The 22,971-nt window shown below is 39.1% G+C and overlaps 1 protein-coding gene across 1 annotated transcript in view; it reads left to right on the forward strand.

Moving 5' to 3' along the window:
- Positions 1 to 22,971, forward strand: part of GADL1 (glutamate decarboxylase like 1) — an 82,187-nt gene that overhangs the window by 48,467 nt on the left and 10,749 nt on the right. The window contains exon 14 of the mRNA XM_065753694.1: positions 5 to 94. Within this exon, the coding sequence (XP_065609766.1) occupies positions 5 to 94 (90 nt within the window). The remainder of the gene's footprint in view (positions 1 to 4; positions 95 to 22,971) is intronic.

Below are 22,971 nucleotides of genomic sequence, written 5' to 3' on the forward strand. Positions count from 1 at the left end.
TTAGCCGGAGTACGCAAATGTTTGTTTTTGGTACATTCCACCAAGCTTAAGAAAAATGGAGGATGGACCCGAATTTTGGCAGAAGCTACACAAGGTGAGTGTCACATGAACAGTGTTATTTATAGCTTACTGATGTATGTATGTGCTATGTAAAAATGTGTGATGGCCCCTGCCTTTTCCTGGCATTAAACTATCTGTAGAATAGTTAAATAGATATTAATGGCATTTTTCATTTTGTTCTCTTATTTAGACAAAGCAAATTTATATTTTTCTTAATGTAAAAAATGCATTTACAATTATTCAGCTTACTACCAATGCTGTTAGCAGATGGCAGAAGTGAGAGAAGATGAACAGTCTTGTCTGCATCTCCTGTCTAGACAGAGTATTCATTACCTATTTCAGAGGCTGAACATTGTCCTTGGAACTTGCCTCACATTGCCATAGAAAATGTAGGCGAGGAAGTGCTTAAGATAAGTTTCTGATGTTAGCCTGAAAGTGTACATAAAAATACAATGGTAGAAACTTCTTGGAGAGCATTTTCACAGCAAAAAAGCAGCAGTGAAATTTTTGAAGTAACTAGCTGGGAAATTTGATTAAAAAGCCAGTAGACACTAGTATTGTGTATCAATGAATCATCTCTTCTGTGAGAAATTAAGTTCACTAAGTTATCTGTATTTACTTTTTTCCCTAGAATTTCTTACTAGAAATTATAAAACTATAGCACTGATATGTGTAAACAAAGCATACATACTTCCTATAAAGTTGGCTTTTCTTTCAGCAGATTTCCTTTCACAGGAATTGCTTTCAATATATGCTGGATGCTGTGGTCTTTTTGGGGTGAGGTGTTCCTTAAACATCACTGTGTTGTTTTGCAAAGTGTACTTAATCATTGCAATGCAATATCATGCGTAGCCAGAGTCTGCTTTTACCATGTCTTCACAAAGCATGGATAGACTGTGATCCATCCATCCAATCTTGTTAGGTTGAAAGGCATATATATACATATACATAGCTGTATAACAGCTTCTGTATCTGTACAGGAGTAAGGATTTGAAAAGCGGGGAAATGGGAAGGCATATAAGAAATAATGCAGCAACTGCCACCTTTGATTTATGTGTGCCAGGGAGAGGACTGAGGAGGGAATGGATATAGCACAATGAATGGCTTTGAGCACATACATTGTGTGTGAGTGAGTGGCTTTTTGAATTCCTGGCTCTTTGCTATACTGCACAATGGTGCACCCAGTCAGGGTGGGGAATAGCAGGGATATAGTTTGAGCTAAGAAATGCAGATTCCTAGCAGATGTTTTGTGGGAGAGAACTTGTATGAAGTTCTGAGAACTGAGCAGATCTCAACAATGCTTTTCATTGGCAAGGTAACATTTTCTCGTTTCTTACTGCCTCTGATGAAGAGCTAAGTAGAACAAAATCCTAAAACATAACATGGAGGTGAGTTGGCAGCACTGAGTCTCACACAAAATAAGGCTGACTTGACTCTTTTTTGTGAATATCTGTTTGTTCTGTGACCTAAGATTGCTGGTGCAAACAACATAGTCATTTCTTTGTATTGCATTAATCAGTGCAAATACATGGTCGGGCAAGAAAGAATGCATCCTTACTAGTAAGGTGCAAATGATGAGAAGATATAGTCTGGAGACAGTTTTGCCTCATACCATCAACGGGCTGATGGGGATGTATGCAGTTCTTTGACTGCAAGTGCTTCTTGCATCTTCCCATCATTTCACAGAACTGAACGTAAAGATGCTTTAGTTCACAATCTGTCTTTCCATATAATGTTTTGACATCACAGTTATTCTTTTCATCCAGAAATTAATCTTTCTTTTTGTTGACCTGCATATCTGACAATAATTAAGGAAATACGTGTCTTAAAAATCCCTTGAGCAAGTGATTGATTTTATTCAACTGCTTGTTCAGCAGTATTTTTAAAAATAAAATTGTCTTCTAAGGTTAGCAGTGTATGTTTTAGTGCTGGTGAGAGTTGATAAGCCAATAACCCTGATCTCGAGTCCTCAGATTCATGAAGAATTTGCATAGTCCTATGCAAAATAACCCTGGAGGTTTTCTGCTGTGCTGGCTCTTCTCCAACTTTCACAGTCTACTTTGTGTGGAAATGTCAGGGCGGACTGGATCACAGCACGATACTTGATTCTGATGTCAGTCTTCTATCTGTCCTACATAAACTGTGTCTATCTGAAGTTTTTTTTTTTTTTTTCCCCTAGGTTTTTTTTTCTTTGTTTCTGTATTGTAAGTGTTGGGGTCTTGGGTGGGCTGTGGGTGCATAACTTGTTTTCAGAATATCACTTAAAATGGAAAGGTGATGGAAAAAAGTGTTCTATAAGACCTGAAACAGCCACTAGCTGGTCATGAGTCATCACTTCACTTTAGAGAATGAGAAATAACATAGTATGAAGACTGGAACAAATGGCTTATCACCCTGTTAATCAGTGAGATCAGGAATTCTGTGTGCAACTATGGTCTTGCAACATTTACATCTATTAGAGTTGCAGCTGGAGTTAGGTGTATAGAAAAGCTGGTTATTTTTTTACAGTACACCAATGCACTGGATACAAATATGTGGTCTAGAATAGTCCATGTCATGAATATTTTGCAGTACTCACTATATAGCAGATGACAAAACTCTTGTAATGCAAGGTGGCATACAATGTCATTTTTCCGAAGAGGAATTTCTTCTAGAAACCAGAAAAATGGAAATCAGTGTAATTGGGGAACTACTATACAATTCAACTAGAAATACTTGTACGTGTGGTTGTTTTGTCATTGCAAAATAGAAGCTGCTGCTGCTGACCTGGAACGACATAATTCATGGTGTGAAGGAGCTAGCCTTGGAATGACTTTGCCAGAGTTGTATGTGCCCCCTAGTGGTGCTTTTCCTCCTCTCCTTTTCACGAAACTAAGATTTGCTTTGTTTACTGCTAATCACAATCAAAGTATCACTTAGGCACAGTGATATAAGCATAATTGGAAATTATAAGCCAGAAGTGGAAGTGAGGAAAAGAAATCAAAAGTTTCAAGCCTATGCCATTCAGATGTTTGCATTTTATCCATGCTATCGATATCTATGCTTATTCTTACTTGTGATGATCTTCTATTTAAAAATTCTAAGGTTCAAAAATTCAGCTCATACTGGAATGTCTCCAGGTGGTGCAGGACTATTGATAATTCTGTTTCTGAAAAGCCTCCTGGCACAAGTTGTGTTGGGGCACAAGGAAGTATTTGAAGGATATGTCTGTAACTGTTGCTATTCTGTTGGCTAACTTCCATCCAGTTATTCCATATATGTTCTAGATCAGATGGCAGTTTGCTCAGTCCTTGTGTGGTCTGGAGGACTAAGGAGAAACAGAAGTAACTGTCTTTAAAAATACCCCTTTTCTATGGAGCCTGGCTTTCCTAAGGGTCTGGAACATGAACTATAGGTAGGGCTGCTGTGTAATGAATACTGCACAGTAAAGAAGGAGGGTGGTACTTATTGCCAAGTACCAAAGTCCTCAAAGTTGTGGTACAAAAGAGCTTCAGTCCACTTCTGATCCAACTCTTATACTTAATTAGATTTTGTCTGGGCTATAGTTCTAAATGTGTGTGGGAATATCAGATTTCCAATGGTTTAGTAAAGCATTTGTACATTTAGTAAGTTTCAATTATTCAGAATTCTAGTGTCATGGTTTTGGACTCTATTTGTTGGCGTTTTTTTTTTAATCTTTATTTATTTATTTTGTGACTTCTGTCCATTTGTGGATTTTTTTGACAAATAATCCAAACTGTATTGGCAGTATTAGAAAGCTGAGGATACAGTTTCATAATAAAGCCCATGTAGCTTGGAATGTCATTTTTGCCCCTTCTCTCTGCCACTTAGTAAAGGGCAACCTTGTTCCTACCTTTCCCCCCGCTTAACAGAAGAATATAGATGTCTGCTAACTGAAGGCATATTTGTAAAATAGCCTGTCATGCTGGCGGGTGTTGTGATACATTTATGTAATGAGAGGCTTCATATCAAAGCAGAAATATAAGAGGGTTGAAGTGGTGTTGCCTTGGCAACCTCTGCATCTTGTGGTCTTTGTGGTATAAATCAAACGCTAATCAAGGACCCGATTCAGTCTTCTCTGTGTATTCAAACCATGTATTTACTATGGTAATAGGTTTGAATGGGAAAGGAAAACAAGAGCTTCAACAAATCGTATTAATAAAGTTTCCTCTGTCTATTTTGTAGCATCTAGAGGTGAGTGGCCTGGGTTATAATCACAGTATTAAATGCAGAGAGCCCAAGTTGATGAACTAAAAAGGTTCCCAAGATATCATTGCAAATATATTTCCATTTAAGAGGTGTATACAAAATATTATTTCTTAAATGCCTTGCATACACTTAAGTAATATTTTAAGGTGTATTTAAAGAGTAATATTGGAGACCTGTTGCTGGGATTTCTGCTCACATTGGTAATTTTTATGGTAATAAGTAGTGTTACTGACTCTGGCTTCTAGATCTGTTTAACACAGGTTTCTTAAGAGGGGCATATAAAATGACAGGAAAATCAATGGTAAAATTTACACAGATTTATATGGAAGTTAAATTGGCTAAATCATTTTGACTGACAGCTCTGGAGCTGTTCATCAGTCATTCGTGAGTACTCTGTATTGATCTAATTGTTTCTGAAACCATGTGTTTTCTTGTTGCATTGAACTAATGTCATGCATAAATGTGTTTGGAGAAGAACAGAAAGGAAAAGAATGGGTTGAGATCAGTTTTCTTTGTTTTGTTTTGTTTTGTTTTTTCAAAAGCATGGGGATTGTTAAGGGATAGTGCCATGTCCTTTGTACCAAATCAGTTGTGAACTTAAACAAAACTCTACAGGTAGAAGAGTCTGCTTTGTCTGGTATAAAAGGAAATACTTTCCAGAGGGATGGGGAATGTGATCTGGACCTTACAAAGGGCTTGTCTGAAGAATCTTCGTTTGTCAGCAAAATCTTTATGGTCAACAAAGGTTTCTCATTCATCCTCTGTGATTTGAGGCAGAAACACTAGATGGAGTTGGCACAGCTTCCCCCAGTCCTTAATGCAGAGAAGAGGAAGTCCCAGATCATGGCTCAGGAAACTTAGTGTCAAAACTACCCTTTGGAAGGATTTGTCTGTCTTCATTATTCATTGGAGAAATTCAGAGATGCTAGGATCCCAGTGTGGATGCCATAGTTCATAAGCACAAGAAGAATTCAGTGATGAACGTGCTCTGTGCTGACTTAGGCCTCTGTTTCACCAGCTCCTGGTGAGAAGAGTTACAAAATCCTCTAATTCAATGGGACTTACTGAATTCTTTGTTTTAGGTTGAGGAGAGGTAAGAGCAGTACTGCAGATGAGGCAGGGCAGAATGCGGAGAGCTCAGGAGGGAGAGGTGCAGTAAGTCCTGAAACTACAAAATGAGTAATACAGTAAGAAGAAGGACTTGTGTAGTAAATATGACCATTTCTCAGGAGAGAATGGTACTCAGAAATTCAATGATAAAATAACTAGTCACATGTTAAAGCAACAACACCTCCTATTTTGCAACTAATAGTACGCGATATACAGTACTACATGAATAAAGTCTTTGTAGTTTAGCTGCATGTAAATTACTGTTATAGTTAAGCAGAGAGGTTTGAGCTCTGATAAATGAGAAGAAACAGTACAATGGGCTGAAGTAGTAGAGGGAAATTATAGCATTGTTTTACTACCTTGTTAATGAGGGATTTGCACACTTTTAATACATATTTTCTGCAGTTCTATTTAGCTCAGCAGTAGAAGCTATTTGGAGCTGTTAATTAAAGAATAGACTTAGCATGACTTTAAGTGTATCCTCCTTAGATTTATCTTGTAAGAACAGGAAAAAAACATGCTTCTAAAAGAAAAACATTAATCAACAATAGAATACTTTGGTTTCTTACCACTGAGCTACACATAACTGGAGTTTATGGCTTTTCTTTCTGTTACATTTATTCTTGCATGAATAATGAAGTAGTAAGACTAGACTAAGGGGTCAGATTGACTCTTAAAGTCTCTTACCAATAGCACTAGGGATTGACCCTTTTAACACTGACAGTGCCCATCCCACGTTAGACCTGGATCCTAGCAGTACTCCAGTGTGTGTTATACCTTGGTGGAATTTTACACCTGCTTAACTTTCAGCCTGCGTTCAATGGTTTGCGACTCTGTTGACCTATTCTCAGACTTGCTTTTCATGGTGATGTCTGGCATTTTAGATGTGTGTGGGGGAAATAGAAAGGAGGTGTATTTGTATGAATGTATTGTAACCTACAGTAGAGGTGATAAAATAAGGCAAATGTGTGAACTGCTTCCAGACCATGCTTTCTACAACATTCCTAAGTGATGTTTTAGTAAATCATCATATGGCAGTTGTAGAAATTTATGTTCTAGCTTTCTGCATTGTCCCTCTTCCAATCTGGCTTTTCAGGAGTGAATAGTACCAGTAGGCTCCAGTAAGTAGTCTTACTCAGAGAGAAATCTTTCTTTCTCTTTTTTCATTTTTAGATCAGTGGTGCTGTTTTCATTGAGGTATATAGGCAAGAATGAACATCAGTAAAAGAGCTGATAATTTCCTTCTGATTCATTTTATCCATCCAATTTCCATCCTTTGGATAGCTGATTATGTCCTTTTTAGCCTTCAGTCACTTCCTAGACTTGTAATATCAGGTTATATCTGGAACTGATGATATTTACATTCCATCCAACAAAAATAACATTTCTGGCAGCAAAGCATTCTACCTTAGGAACACCGTTAAATGGCTTCTAAAAGTACTCCTCAATCCTCAGAACTAAGAAAAGAAACCCAATTGGCTTTGGAGCCGTAGTGTTTACTGGACAAGAGTGCAAGGTGACTTGTGTCAGACTTAATGCTGAGCTGTGCATGTTCAAGGCCAACTGAGGACTGATGTCTATTGATCCCCAGTGCTCAGCCTACAAAAGCAATTGGAGGTGTTGGGAGAGATTCTGCTGCAGCTCTGTAAGTTGCGTGTAGGCTGAACACGGATTTCCTCTTCCCCATGCCACCTGCAGGGCAAGATTGCACAGATCTTGAGAGGTGAAATAGATTTCACACTAGTTGTTTCTTGCTTGAAGTTCTTTTAAGGATAATGGAGGGTCTAACTATTTCTCTGTGTGACAGTACATGCAGTGACATGAAATGAAGCTGGGGTGGATGGATAAAGAGGAGAAAAATGTGGTGTGGAAATAAAACTATGCAACTGATAGATTGAAAGCAAAGGGAAGGTGTCATTTCACTGCTGTATGTAAGGCTGTGGATCTAGCTCAGATGCTAGGAGAAGTATAGCCACTTAAGCCTGAATTAAGTACTGCATTTAAAGCTGTGTCACTAGGAGTAGTTAGCTAATAGGACTGTTTTCTCAGGACACAAGTAAATAACCTACTGTAGGTTCATAGGTTCATTAGGTTGGAAAGGACCTACAAGATCATCTAGTCCAACCATCCTCCTATCGCTATCCCTACCCACTGAACTACTAAATCAAATCCCTTAGCACCTCATCTAAACGCTTCTTGAACAGCGCTAGGGATGGTGCCTCAACCACCTCCCTAGGCAGGCCATTCCAGTGCCTGACCACTCTTTCAGAGAAAAAATGTTTCCTCAGGTCTAATCTAAATCTTCCCCGGCGCAACTTGTGGCCATTCCCTCTCGTCCTGTCATTATTTATCAGGGAGAAGAGGCCCACCCCCTCCTCACCACAACCCCCCTTCAGGAAGTGGTAGAGTGCAATAAGGTCTCCTCTGAGCCTCCTCTTCTCCAGACTAAACAATCCCAGCTCCCTCAGCCGCTCCTCATAAGACTTGTGCTCCAGACCCCTCACCAGTTTTGTTGCCCTTCTCTGAACACGCTCCAGGGCCTCAATGTCCTTCTTGTAGTGAGGGGCCCAAAACTGAACACAGTACTTGAGGTGCGGCCTCACCAGAGCTGAGTACAGGGGGATGATCACCTCCCTGCTCCTGCTGGCTACACTATTTCTAATACAGGCCAGGATGCTGTTGGCCTTCTTGGCCACCTGGGCACACTGCCGGCTCATGTTAAGCCAAGCATCAGCCACCACCCCCAGGTCCTTTTCCTCTCTACATTCTAAAAGCCATTCTGCCCCAAGCCTATAGCATTGCATGGGGTTATTGTGGCCAAAGTGCAGGACCCAGCACTTGGTCTTATTGAGCCTCAGTGTAGCAATGTATGTTTTGTGTAGATGTACTCCCTTCTTACAGGTTTGGCTTGTGAAGTGCCTTAATTTTGCATACTGCCTCACTAAAACCTGGGTTATTCTAGATTTCACTTTGGATACAGAAAAGAAATATTTCAAACCACTGCATTGTTAAAAGCATCACACACTATAAAACCTTTACTTATAGGAAGCATCTAAAGAGCCTTATTTTCAAACTTTAAGGTTATAGAAACAAAGGCTATGCAGATTCATTGGGATCCACTTCAGTGTATTGCAAGATTCAGTCAACTAAAGGGTGCTTAAGCCCTGCCCAGACTGCTTGCTATTTCTGTATAAGCAGACTGTACTCTTTAATTTATATCACTTTCAAGTAGATAATTCTTGTTATCTGAAGCAATGGATGTTTTGCATTTGTAGTTGCAAGTATCAACAATTATAGAAGGTAAAAGAAGGGAAAACTAAATTCTGTTTCTTTTGCAGAAAAAAAATGTATTTATTTGGGTATTAAGTGAAAGTTGGCATTGTTCAAACAAAGTTAAATAGACAGTTGGTGATGCACCTAAGAAAACTTCTCTTTTCATTTTCGTGAAGAGTTGAAAATGTAAGATATCTAAGTGCTCCTAATGTGGAGATAATTGTCGTCTTGATTATGCTAGGGTAAAACTGAAGCATTAGAATATGCCACAAAGAATATTGCATCTTTGTTCATTATTGCTGTAGTAATGAAAAAGTGTATGTTTTTCTTAATGCAATACTGTGAGACTTTTTGAAATTGTTTACATGCACTTTTGGATATAAATGCATGTACATTCTCTTGCATACATAACTTTATGATTGTGTGTATATTTACATAGAATCATAGAATCCTTAGAGTTGGAAGGGATCTCAGAGGGCCACCTGGTCCAACTCCCCTGCAATGAACAGGCACACCACAGCTACATTGGGGTGCCCAGGGCCCTATCCAGCCCTGTCTTGGAAGTCTCAAGGGATGGGGCATCAACCACATCACTAGACAACATGTTCCAGTGCCTCACCACCCTCACAGTAAAAGATTTGTTCCTTGTATCTATTGGGATAATCTAAAATATAACTGTTCTTGAAGAGGAAGAGGATAAAATAAGGCATCGTACTGAATTAAGTGGAATTTTAGAAAAACTTGTTAACAGAATTACACAGTCACAGGATGGCTGAGGTAGGAAGGGACCTCTGGAGGCCATCTGATCCAAACCATGCTCAAGCAGGACCTTCTAGAACAGGGTGCCCAGGACCATGTCCAGGTAGCTCTGGGGAAGATCTCCAAAGCAGAGATTTCACAATGTCTCTGGGCAGCCTGAGACAGTTTTCGGTCACTTTCACAGTAAAGAAGTGCTTCCGGATGTTCAACTTGAACCCCTGGTGTTCCAGTTTGTGCTTATTACCTCTTATACTTAAATTGGGAACCACTGAAAAGGGAATGGCTCTGTTCTCTTTGCATCCTTCTTTATGTTTTGAACACTTAATAAGATCCCCTGGAGCCTCCTCCTCTTTAGACTGAATGGTCCCAGCTCCTTTTATGAGATACTTGTCAGCTAAATTCTCCACCAGTTTAAATAGATCTATTGTTTGCACATTCCGATTTCTGTTAAACAGAGTCAACATTTTTGGTATCTTAATAGCCATTTTTTTGCTACCTTTATAGAAACAAGCTAACAAAACAAAAAAACCCACAAAACCACCAAGCAAACTAAACAACAACAACAAAAATGCAAAGGCAAGCACCCTCCTATCCCCTGTAAATATAAACTTTTCAAGAAATTGTGATCTCTTGAATATATGGCATCTTCTTCGACAAAAATTTCGTATGCGTTTTTAGCCTGTTTACTGCCAAATATTTTCCTTCCTGAGATTTACTTTTAGCTATGGCAAACTGCTAAACTGCTGATGTATTTTGTAGAGTTCATCTTTGTGCATCCACATTCCTGACTATACTACTTGTTTATCCAAACAACATGTATTTCCTCGACTTAATAAGGCTAATTACTCTTTCCTTTGCTTCCTTTTGGAGTTAGAACATATTGACTAATATTTTAAGTTGCCTTTCGTGCCTGCCTGTGAAGAGAATTGCTTTTAATAAGAAAGCTTAGTTTGAAGATGTTCAGCACAGTTAATTTAATTTTGGTTGGTCCTGTTGGCTATGTTCTTGTAAAGCAGCATTGTGCTCCTACATGTCTGTGCACCTCCTCATTATGCTTACTCAGTGCCATGTGCACATTAATAACCAATGATGGAAGAAGAAAAAGTTTGAGTTACAGGCTGAACTCCAAACTATAGCTCTTCTGAAAGTGTCATAGATCATGTTTAATAGTCTGTGGATCAAAATGAAACCCAATATCCATCGCAGAGGAACTCAATAATTGAAGCATCCTAGGAATGTTTTAGTACTGGAGTTCTGAGGTCACTAGAAACTTCTTTCTGTGTTCAGTTTTTACCTGTAGAAAAGTTGCCCCTCTCTCCCTCATCTTTCTCTAACAAATAGTAATTGTATTTTAATGCACTCACTTAAATGATTTTACCTGGCATTTTGGGGGAAAATGAACTCCTTTGTCTTCTTCCTGCTGGTTTTCTGAGGAATGAGAAAAACAGTCATTCAGAACATTTCAAGTTTCCATTACGTGTGATTGCTGCTCTCTCCTCCCTTCTGGTTGCCTGCAGAATGGTCCTACTATGGCACTGAATATGTGAAGCTGATCTGCACATCAGCTCTGCATTTACTTCTTTCCCATGTGAGGCTCTGATGCATCATCACTGGTCCTTTGCTGATGAGAACACATAATGATTTTCAGGTGAACACTTGCAGTGAACATTTTAGGGTGCTCAAGGGGCTGAAGAAATGATTGCCCAACAGAGGTTTGGTTTAGTACATGATCATTGTGTATGTTCTTTAACCTTGCTAATACAGCGTATTTCAGAAGGATTCATGTGAGATGAAAGTGATGCCTGTTCTCTCTCTGTTCCTTTGCATAGGATGAATCTTGCTGAGAGTGAGAGCAAAGAGCGAGGCCAAGCAAAAATAATTTTCAACAGTTGTTTAATAGTTAGGGCATGACTTTTCTTGTTTTTGCCCACAGCAAAACTGTACTGTGGAGTGGAAACCACTGCTTCTCAGTCTGTGCCTTTGTCAGTGCAGTCTCTCCCTCTGCAGGAGTGTGGTAGCAGGAGATTCTCTGAATGTGTTAAATGTTTTATGAAGGTACTTGAATATCAGAAATTGCATATGGGCTGATGTTTCCTCTGATTACAAATCCTTTCAGTGGCATTGTCACCGTTCTGCCCTGTCAGCTGGTAACTGCTGTGGTTTCTGAATGAATCAAGTGTTTTCTAGCATTCTGTTGTTTTTGTTGCGTTTAATAAATAACAGCAATGAATTGACTGTAGCGCGATAACAGTGATTACAAGATTAATAGCATAGGGATTTTTCTGATCTCTTTATAGGGAATTAGAGAGAAGGAAATTATAATTTGAATTCCACCCATAGTTAATGGACCCTCACAGCATGAGATGGTGTGTATTTGATGGAAAACTAGATAAGATCTCTCATTGCCCAATCAGACAGAAAACAGGAGCTGCTTAACTGTACAAGCCTTTTTTTTACCTCCAAGAAAAGCTATCCTTCTGCTTTGGTCTGAAACATGGGCAACAATTTCAGCACTGACTTAACCTATCTGGGGAAATATTTTATTGTATTTGTTATATTCGGTGTAAGTGGGGAACTTCCATGTCCTGTGTAGTTGCAATGGGTACTAGGGCATATGCACTACTTCTAGAAAAGAACGACAAACATACACAGGTTATGAATATCTAATCCAAGGATTCTCTAGTGGTTGTTTCAGGATGCAGGGGAAACATTTATGGCTTTACACTTCTGCTCATACTGGACAGCTTATGTAGATTTTGTGGAAGAACAGTAGTGCATGAAAATGTACTTGCTTTGTCCCTAGTAGTCCAAAAGATGCATTTTTTGAGGAACACCACAGTAGGAGTGCAAGTACTACAGAGCATGCTCTCTGCCAAAGAGGAGCAATGAGACTGTTGTGCTTCAAGATAAAGATAAAACTGTCTCTTACTGCTTATGACCAATCTTCTGTTTTCCTTTGGGAGCTCAAGCTGATGAGGCTTTGCAAAATAAATGTATTGCATTGATGACTGCTGAAATGAAAACTTTTCTTGGATAATAAATAACTAGTTCAGAAACAAAAGAATTTGTGAAAACTGATTTTTTTTTCTTATTATTATTTTATTTTTTTTCCCCTTTGGATCAGGGAAAAGACTCATATCTCAGATTAACCAGTGGTCCTGGGATCCATGTTAAGATCAGCCCTGACTGTTTTAAAATCATCCGGATAAAAGACCTAATGACAAATCTTTATTATTTGTTTCTTGATGGTTCTTTTTAAAGCTGATCTTTGGGTATGATGTAGAGTCAAAATAATTACTGAGAACTCTGTTTCCTGCCAGGAAGGATTCTTGGTTTCTGATATGTCATCTGGAAGCTCATAGAAATTTTGTTTTGTTGCTGACTTGTACGATTTTCTTCAGGACAGTCATCCATTCTGAGCTGAATATGGTATTTTTTTCTGTAATATCGTTGGCTAAATTAGAAAGCTGTTGTTAGAGTGGGTTTGAGCACAGCAGGTCTGTGCTATGACTTGTCTGCTTCTGTTTTCTTCTTGTGTGAGTCTCTCACTCACACATGGTATCAGCTGTCATTTATTGACTTCCAGAAAATTAACAATGGGGATTAGTATTAAGTCTGATCCTGATCTCCATGGAGCCTCAAAGGCAACTGCATTTGATGGATGTTCTATTTGCTGCGTGTGAAGATATGCTTGTTATTCAAATCTTAGTATTACTTTTTTCCTGCTATTTTTCATCTAGATAGTTTTTGTAAGGCTTTCTTATTGATGCTTTGTGTGAGTAAATCACCAAGAAAATTTGTAATATCAGCAAAATTGAGAAGGCAGACTGACCATTAAAATAGTGCTTGGCAAAGATATACATGTAACTATACCCGAAAGGCTAAGTTTCAAATATGTTCAGATCAATTTTAAAGTAACTATATATTCTTACCCTCTAGTTCATTTTAAATTTGATCAGGTATGAGCATTTCCTTTATTTTACATTATATTCATATTGACTTAAACATCCTAGTTTCACGAGGTCCATCACATTGCCACTTCTAATCTTTGTTTTCATTCTAATTTTTATATTTTGCAATTTCCTTAGTATTCCAACATTTATGCAGAGATTCAGTCAGCTTTTTGAAATCCTTGGCTACAAGCCATTCAGGCCTATAGATCTGAAAATTTGTCCTCTGTAGATGTTTAATGTTAGCTGCTACTGGATTGGAAAGTTCATTGGCTTTCAGGTAGGAATCCTTTGCCCTGCTCCCACCCTGCAGAAATGGAAGGTTTATTGAGCACTTCTTCCTTGTCTGCATTTCTAATGATTAGCCATGGCTCTGGCTTCACTCAATCCTAACATCCATACTTTTGTACATAAAATGTTTCTTCTTTCCTTAATCCTGTCAATCAAGGATTTATTTCCCTTCTGTTAAATGTTCTCCATGTCACATTTATATTGATTGCTATCTGATCCATTTCCCCTTTTCAACTTGTTAAATACTGCTTTGCTATCCTCATTTTGCCAATGAACCAGGATGGTATGTCTTCTTTCTTGACTGAAAAATTGCAGCCTTTGGCCATCTAATATCTTTTAATGGAGCTTGAAGCTTTCATCTATTTTCTACCTGAAGTTTTTTGGAAATTAAGTCTTTTGGAATGCTCTTTGTGACTGGGAGCATCCTTTCCCTTTTCCTGCCCTGCATCAGGCTGTTAACAGAGGGAAGGGCTGATGTATAGATGGGTGAGACTACCTCTGTGCCATGATATGGTTGAAATGAAGATGTAGCATACTGGGTGCGCTCCACGCCTGCCATTGAGTTGGGATGGGATGCAATGCTGTGTAAAATTTGACTGAGGACCTGTGCTGTGTCAGTATGTGTGGTAACAGGATGTAGTGACTGGGGAACCCAGGGAAGGCATGGAAAGTGATGAGAATTTGCATGTTTTGCATGTTTTACATTCTTTAAAGATGCCTGGGTTGATTTAATGTTGCATCATTTTTTACAGAGACCCTATAAGTATTGTTTGTACTCAGGAAGCAGGTTCATTTTCATGATCAACGATAGCTACAAGATATTTGAGTTGAACAGGAGAGCTCGTTGCTCAGGCTGCCAATCACTCTTCGGGAGTTGATTCGGCGTGGTGGTTAGATGCTGACTGTAGGACCTGCACTGTGTGCTCAGCTCTGGAATCCAAATATTAAAAGTACGTCGTGCTGATGGCTGTACACGGGCTCGGGGCTTAGACTTCCTGACCCAGCAGGGTGAAAAGCTACACGGGCTTCTGAGGGTTGCCTCTGGAGCAGGATTTCCAGCACTGAGCCGCAGCTAGCAGTAAATGCAGAAGACCATCGGGGGGCACCAGAACAACAGTAATGGGTTTGAACAGCTAATTAGTACCCACATCGCTAATATCTGTTTGGGCCAGGCAGGAACAAAAAGCGATGTCTGAGGACAGGAGGAAATTTCTTCCAGTTCTTAAATCAACATAATTTCCATGGTGATACTGCCAGTTCGTTTGAAGGCACGAGTTAAAGAGTAATCTATACCAAGTGTGATTCGTCTCATATATCCTGGGCAGCAATGTCCTTTTCTTTATTTCTTCACTTAATTCTTCGTATAAAAATACATATTGCTTACAAGGTTTCGACTGGAAAGTAGATATTTTGAATAATTATTGCAGAGAAGTGATAAAAAATGTAAATAATGAGAAAATAAAACATGAACCTGTGCTTGTAGAGATTTTATAGTTCTTTCCTTCCTAGGCATTTGGATTGTTCTATGTAAACTCTAAATTCTGTTATGTCCAGAGAGTCGGTGTACAGTTCTAACAACAAGTGAGTGGTTTTTTTTTTATTTCTTCTTTTTTTTTTCTTCCTTTTTCTTCTTCTTTTCTTTTTTCCTTCTAAATAACAGGTCAGCTGATGGTATGAACTTCAGACATGAAGGGATACATAAATCCATGCCTTCTTGCTAGTGGCTCTGTGTGGGTTCTGGCACGGGCACATATAACAGTGGCTGGTTGGCTACTGCTAAGACATAGTGTCAAAGTATCTGCCTGAGCCTCAAAATGCCTTTTAGCGTGGGAAAATATGTTTTTCCTTTTAAAAAAAGGCTAGTCTGATTTTTGTAGGCAAAGGTTTTTTCAAGGTGTGTTTTCTGTAAAATCCTGAAATTTCTCCTGCTAGTCTTTCATGAAAAATTACACTATTATTATTTACTACCGAAGGTGTGACCCTTTTTCCACAAAGACGTGGTTTTATTTTTGCTGTTTAAAGTTCCTCAGTGAAGTTACTGACTTCCTGTGTCCTGAGTCACAGCATGCTTTCTAAAAGGTAAAGCTACTAGCCAGCACACGACTTGGCTAGGCTGATGCTGTTTGAAAACATTATCCAGGTTTTCCTGAGTCACCTGCAGTGATCAAAATCTAAAGCTGCAAGGGACAATCACCCCAGATGGCATTGGTGGTCCTTGCCATCTAGTTGTTTAACAGATTTATCAGTCTTGTAGTAGTGTCCCCTTTCGGGGAATCAGTGTTGAACTCATAATTAATCAGAATGTGGGGCTTAGCTGCAACAGCACACATAATCCATTTTTGCAAGTGAAAAAAATTTCAAAGAATATTTCATTTCTGACAGTCTTGACAAAAAATCAAATGACTGTGACAGGAATGTAGCATTTGAACACAGAGACTTGATGAAAAGGATCCTAGCCTTAAATCATGTTTCTTTTTTTCACTAAGTAGTTTGTCATGAAGAAAGATGTTGCGTCAGTGTGCAGATCTTGCTTTTATATCCCTTGATCAACACAGTCACAGCATTACTGTTTAGAAAACAGTATCATTATGCAATATCTGGCAGCTAGGGGCATCAGGAAATTCCTGACTTCAGGTTCCCCAAGCTTGTCTGAGATGTTTTAAAAATGATGAAAAGAGCTGTTAATCCCTCTGCTGCTTAACTTTAAAGCAGAAAGACTCTTCCCTAAATTTGTGCAGCTGCTTAATTCGTGCACTAGATGGTGATCAAAAGCAACCCACGTTCTGTGCTGTCTTTGCTTACCACTCACGGTTGACCGTGGGTAATGAACGCACAATGAGACGGGCCCTTTTAATTCCAGCTTTCAACTTTTCCTCTGTCCCTGGGTAATTAGTCTTTTTAGCAAAATCATCTCAAAGATTGGGGTAGAAGTGAAAGTGTTTAGTGGTGCTGCTAAGTTCTGATAGCCTATGGAACCTATGGCTTTTGAATTATGTGTTTGATAAGCATATAGGAAATGTTTTTGCTATTGGCATCACAAAACATTTGTAAAATACCTCATAGGTTCAAGCTAGGATTAGTGTTGCTTACACAATCCAGAAAATTCAAATATACCAATTTTCAAAATAGTTGCTATGGACCAAAACCCAGCTGTTGAATATAGAAATTTAGCGCAAGTGTTTGGTATGAGATAATAATGGGAAAGGAGGAGCACTGCTCTGAAAATGTGCTTACAGGTTTTTTTTTTTTTTTATAATTAAAAAGGAGAATGTGAATCCTCCTCTATATTGCCCCCTTCAAAATTATAAAAACTGCTGTGTGCTATTCTTGTACCTTGAGAATACTGCTGGCTTCAAAGGGAAAGAATGCAAGATGTATTTCACATTATGTAATTGGAGAAAAATGAAACCCATGGAAGAAAATCAGACAAAAATGCTCCTTTACTAAAAAGTTGAAGAGTAATTTTCAGGTATTGGAGCCTGGTAGATTGATTTAGGCTGATTTGGGGAAAGACATGGGGAAGACTAGTACAATATTGCTTAGAATGATGGTTAATAGAAAGTGCAGTGTTCAGACAGAAGAAAGTACAACACATTAGACTGCTGTGACCTTCAGTTTAGCCATTATGGATCATCAGCATAGTTCAAATAAACAGTTGAAAACAGGAGGATGTCAGATGAAAGCATGTCTTGGTAAATGGGTGGGTTGTTTCTTTATCCTCTGTGAATCTAAGTAAAACAACAAAAGCCTGGCTCAGGACTTGAGTATCTCTGATGCATGCATCCTTTTCTTGAAGATAAAAAGGGGTGGAATCAGTCCTCCTCTTTAGCTGGGACATGGTGAACAGCTGTCACAAAAGATACAGTGCTGCTGAGCCACCTTCATTTGTGGGAAGATGGAAGAGATCTGATGGTGCACAGTATATGGCTCAAATTAGCATTGAGAGTCTTCTGTTTTTCTTACTAGGCAGAACATAGATACTCAATGCTTAGGTCTTGTCCCAGCAGATGGATAGAGGAAGTCCTCTTGGTCATTAACCTCAAGGTAAATATTTGCAATTCATTGCAACTTCTACAAGGCAGGCAGTGAAGAAACAGCTGACCAGCTCTCAGGAAGCTGGAGAGCAATTAAAAACTACTCGCAGGCAACTGTAGAGTTAAAACAGCAAAAAGAAATTCGATTCAGCTACAGCATGTTCTACACTGGTGATCCACGTAGCAATGAGGAAATGCACGGCAAAGCCAGATTCCAGACAGCTGAGTTGATGGTATGATTCATACACTTACTTCTAAACTCAGCACTCAACCCTGTTGTAATGAGTATCATCTGAGGGAAGTGAAATAACAACAGTCTGAAGCCTGTGGGAAGGCAGTAGCCTGTGAACATGCTAAGTGCAGAAGGGCTATGTCAATTGCTCTGCAGCACATAGGAGAGATGGAGGTTATGCCATGTACTGGATGGACCTTTTTCTTTGGCTTGTGTTCCTGTTGTGTGGGTTTTGGAGGAGTCCTCCATAAGGCTGACTGTTGTTCTAAATTGAACCAACACAGCTGCATGGATGTCCTTGCTTGCACAGAATCATAGGAAGGTTAAGGTTGGAAAAGACCACAAAGATCATCTAGCTCAACCATCAAATGGAATATATGCAAGCAGATAGTCTTGAGTATATGTGAAAACTGGATCATTGCACGCACACGCAGCCAGCCTGGCAGCAGAACACCAAAGGGATTTGTACACACTTAAAGTGTAAAAACTGTCTTTGAATGTATGAAGGGAAGTAGCATCAGGAGAGCTGAGGCACACCCTTTATATATTAGCTTGTATTCTCACAACTGTTCTTGGTTAAAGATGGCTCTCCCTCAAACAGAATCCAGGTTTCAAGCTGCATATTGGCTTTTGCTGTGTATTTTAAGTTTTTGAGCTCAAAGACCCTAACATGCAATAGGATAATGAAGTAAAAGCAGACATGAACTTAATCCTGGTCTGAAGTTCGCCATTTCAACTTTGTGGCAGATGAAGATCCCTGCTGCATTTAAAAGGCAGAGTTTTCTAATTATCAGTATGCATGTGTGGGACCGATGGGATGCTTCTGGGATGAAATGCAAATGAATTCTTATTTATAGCAAGTGATTCAAAGCACATGTCCCTACAACTTCAGAGAAAATTGTCAACTGTCAGCTGTCAACTGGAGAAAAGACTTCAGAGCAGAAGCAATGCAGTACAGTGTCAGAAAGTGGCTCAGTCCAGGTGCTCTCAAGATCCACAGGGATTCCTTCTTTTCCACACAATGAGTATGAAATCACTGTGGTTCTCTGTCTCCAGTCTGTTCTGTTACTGGTACCTGGATCTGCAAACCCTTCAGGTTGTAGATACTTCAACTCTTGCCCTGTTAGTTGGATTGTCCATCTTGAAATTCGCTAGTATTTACTCATCCAGCAGAAGACAAAAATAATATTTAATATGAATATGGCATAGACTGTGGTGGTCAGGTGCAGGGGTCAGACTGATGAGTATCAGTATGAGTATTAATCAACAGTCTTTGTGTCTGATGGCCCTGTATATATTTTCCCTCCGCTTCCTAACACTTTTCTCCCTAATCCACCGTGTCTTCTTCCTGTCCACACATTAGGGCTTTTCACCTGAGTATCCTGTAATATGTCTTCTGCAGTCCCAAAATTTCCTTCCCTCTGCATCTTGTGAGAAGTACTGTACTCCTCTCCTGGCATTCCTGTGAGAATTTTTCATTTCTCTCTCTTTGTGGGTTTCACATCCACAAAGAGGTGAGTCCTCTCCCTCAATAGTCACAGGAGTACTCAACATGGCTTGCTCTGGTTTCACTTAATTGGGTTACCAGGGGGTTCTTCTGCCTGTCATAGTTGTTCTGATCCTTGCTGGGTCTTTGTCTTCTCTGTGGTTAGTCTTTCATCTCATTGCCTAACGGACAGCTACTGTGCCAGTAACTGGAACACTGGGCTTTACTTGTACTCCCTCTCCGTTGTGACCAGTACAGCTCCTGGACCTGTCCAGGAATGTAGCTCTTACATATTTTTGATTTAAGATAAACTATCTGAATAAGTTTCATTTTACCTTGTTGAGTCATCTAAAAGGTGTGCCCTGAAGCCCATGGAGTAGTAGAGAGGCTTTTCCAAATTGGTCCCATCTGCTCTAGAATAAATCACTCCCTGGAGGTGCACCTTCTTTTGCCTCAAAGGCAAAAACCTAAATAAGTAAGCTGGATGTCCAACGTTCAGACTGCCGAAATGATGGGTGTTGAATCCTACTTCTTATGTTTTATTTTCAGAGCTGCAGTCTGTGTAACACTTGAAGTACAGTTCAGTGCTGACACTTCTCAAGCTGTTACTTCACCTGTGTGAAGTAAACAACCACCATGTGTACGCAGTGCAGGCCCTGATTGAAAAATACTATCCAGGAACAGTATTGGCCAACATATGGAGATGAAATTTATAAACTGTAGTCTATATTACTAATGAGTGTGTGGCATAAGGATGGAACAACCAGGATTCGATGTTGTGTAATCCACTATGTCCACACTAATGCTGCACAATCAGTGAAGTTGACACCAGTTGCCAACCCATGATGTGTCTATTAGAGCATGGAGCATTAACTACCAGAGAAGTTCACATCTACACTGCAGGTTTCCTGAGGGAAACCACTTAGAGCCAGTGAGACTGTGTCTGGGTTCTGCAAGACTACCTGGAAGGCAAATACACTCTAAAAATACGCCATCCTACTCATGAAATCATGAATGCACCTGACTGACATCTAGCTTTGGTGTAGGGATGTGGTTAAGGTCTTAGTTATTATTCCCTTTCGTGTGCCTTGGTTCCTTCCAGGAATTAAGATAATGATGATAGTATTTCCTTATCTGTTAAATACACTTGTATGTGGGGGTGGAAAACAGTAGAACTCCAAAATGAGAGGAATTTTTCTTTTACACATAGAATTATGGCTCTTTTTTATTTTCACTTTCTCCTGACAGCAGCTACTTACTGATTTGTTTCCTTGCTTCTCACCTGCCTGGTGGATGGATGTGGCTGTAGGAGTACCAGGTTTTAAAACAAATGAGAAAGTTTAAGAAGCGGTATAGCTCAAACAGAACTTTTGAAATCTTAGCTGTGCTGATCCTAGCTGAAGAATGGAAGGAAAGTGCTAGCAGCATGAAGGAAAAACCAACAAAATGTAATTTAATACAGTTGTAGTAGAGAAAAAGAAAGATTTCCATCCTCAGGTATTTATTTTTATTGGAAATTATTTGATTCAATTATCAAAAGCATAGTAATTATGACCCATGCAATACTAATGACTATTGGCAATAAGACTTGTGAAGACACACAATCTAATTAGTTTTAATGAGATGGATTTAATAATGCTTTAGATTAACATCTGTTAGAACCAAGTATCGAGATTTATTGTTCTCTGAATAAATATTGACCTCTTGCTCTCTGGTCAATAAATCTTAAGCTTGCCTGCACTTAAATGACTATTTACTTATTACGTTAGCACTCTCATGTTTCCTGCCACCAACTTCAGTATGAGGAGAGGAGACCTGCACTTCTTTTCTGCTGCATCAAACGCTTCTTAAAGGAAATTGCACGAAAGCCCTGAATTTGTAAAGAGGGAAGAGAAAGAGTTTGAGTCTACATCCTTTGTCATTTCTTCACATAACTGCTATTCTTTGATCTTGCTTGATAAATAGAAATTTCTGAAATGACCAGAAGAAATCCATGGCAAAACAGTTGTGCAGTTTGCATCATCTGCTCAGTTAAGTGGTCTTTGTGTTTTGAGTAATGCTGTGAGTAGTGGTCCTCGATGTGTACTGAGGTACAAAGTTTTCTGTAGTGCTTCAGATTTCATTTTGTACTTCAGATATTTAAGCATAGATTCCTTTCTAGCTGTAGGCATCTTAAGAGGATTGGGATGGAACGTTTCTTTTTCATGCCTGCAGGGTAGGAACTTCTTGATAATCTCTAAAGGGATCACTGTGGTCAGAAATATCTGCAAGACTTAAAAAATTTCTCATAACCAAGAAGAGTTCTTCTAAAAACAGTAGAAAATTATTGAGACTGATATCCATTCAGTGAAATATTTAGACCTTCCTTTCAAATTTAATAGAGTTCTAAGGAGCTGTGCCAGTCTTAACTCTATTCCAGGTGAAGCCAGATATAAAACTCCCAGTTATCTTCAATGGCAGACTTCTGTAGGTGGACGCTGATTAATGTAGAAAATCTTTTCCTGAGCTGCCGATGAAATGGAGACTTTATAAATTATGTAGAAAGATTATTTGTATTTATTGAATTCTGTGGAACCCTTTCAGTAAAGGAACTGAGATCCAGTAGAATTTAGTGGATGAATTTTTTACAGTCGGTCATAACTGCTTAAGATCAAAAGATTGTTCTTGCGTGCACAATCTCTCTTGTAAAAATAGGTATGCTGTGCAGAAGCCTAGCAAAAAATGTGTCAGTCTTTCACATTTTTTCACCGTGCTATTCTTCTGTTTCAAATTGTAGTACTTTTACCTTTTTGGTGTGATTTAGAGGTTGCTGTGGCACTGGAGGAAATGGTGGCATTTGCCATGGCCTGTAGGCCAGGCTGTAGAAAGAAGATTCTTGGATCATTTTGGTATACAGAATTAGAGAATTTAATCTATAAATGCTGAATCTTAGCTATAGAGATGTAGAGTAGGCCCAGTGTTTTTTGGTCATGAAAAAGAAAAAAGAAAAAAATGCTTAATAGGGATGAGGAGAGAAGGAAAGTGGAGCTGGAATCAACATGGGAGAAGTGATGACTTTGGTAGGATTCCATCTGGAAAGGATTGGTAGCCTTTATTTCATGTCAAGATTAGGCTTTAAATACCTCAGTTTCAGGTAGACAAACCAATTTTATTCTAGACAAAACAACTTATTAAAGTGACAGTTATTGGTCCTATGTTTCACTGGATGGAAGGGGAAAGGTGTCATTTTCTTTGTTATATTAGGTGGTCACATCTGATAGCAGCCTTGCTATTGTGGTAGCAGTCTTGGTTGTGGTGGAATACCCCCACCTATCCCCATTTAGAACTGATTAAAGAATATGAGCAAAGGTTCATTACTGTTCTTCAGCACATGATGTAATACAAATACATAAGGTGCTACTTTATGCCAGAATCTGACCTGTGTAAGTAGAAAATAAGGTGTTAACAGCTGGGAGTCATTCCGACATTCCGCAGTGACATTCGTCTTCTACTCCAGAAACGTGTTGAGCTTTTGAATTTGTGTCACCAAACAGTGTAATCTGCCTAGTGTAAAGTGCTCCTCCCAGC

This window comes from Cyrtonyx montezumae, unplaced genomic scaffold (genome assembly GCF_038088225.1).
Source record: "Cyrtonyx montezumae isolate F1298 unplaced genomic scaffold, pur_monq_1.0 scaffold_8, whole genome shotgun sequence".
Taxonomy (NCBI): domain Eukaryota; kingdom Metazoa; phylum Chordata; class Aves; order Galliformes; family Odontophoridae; genus Cyrtonyx; species Cyrtonyx montezumae.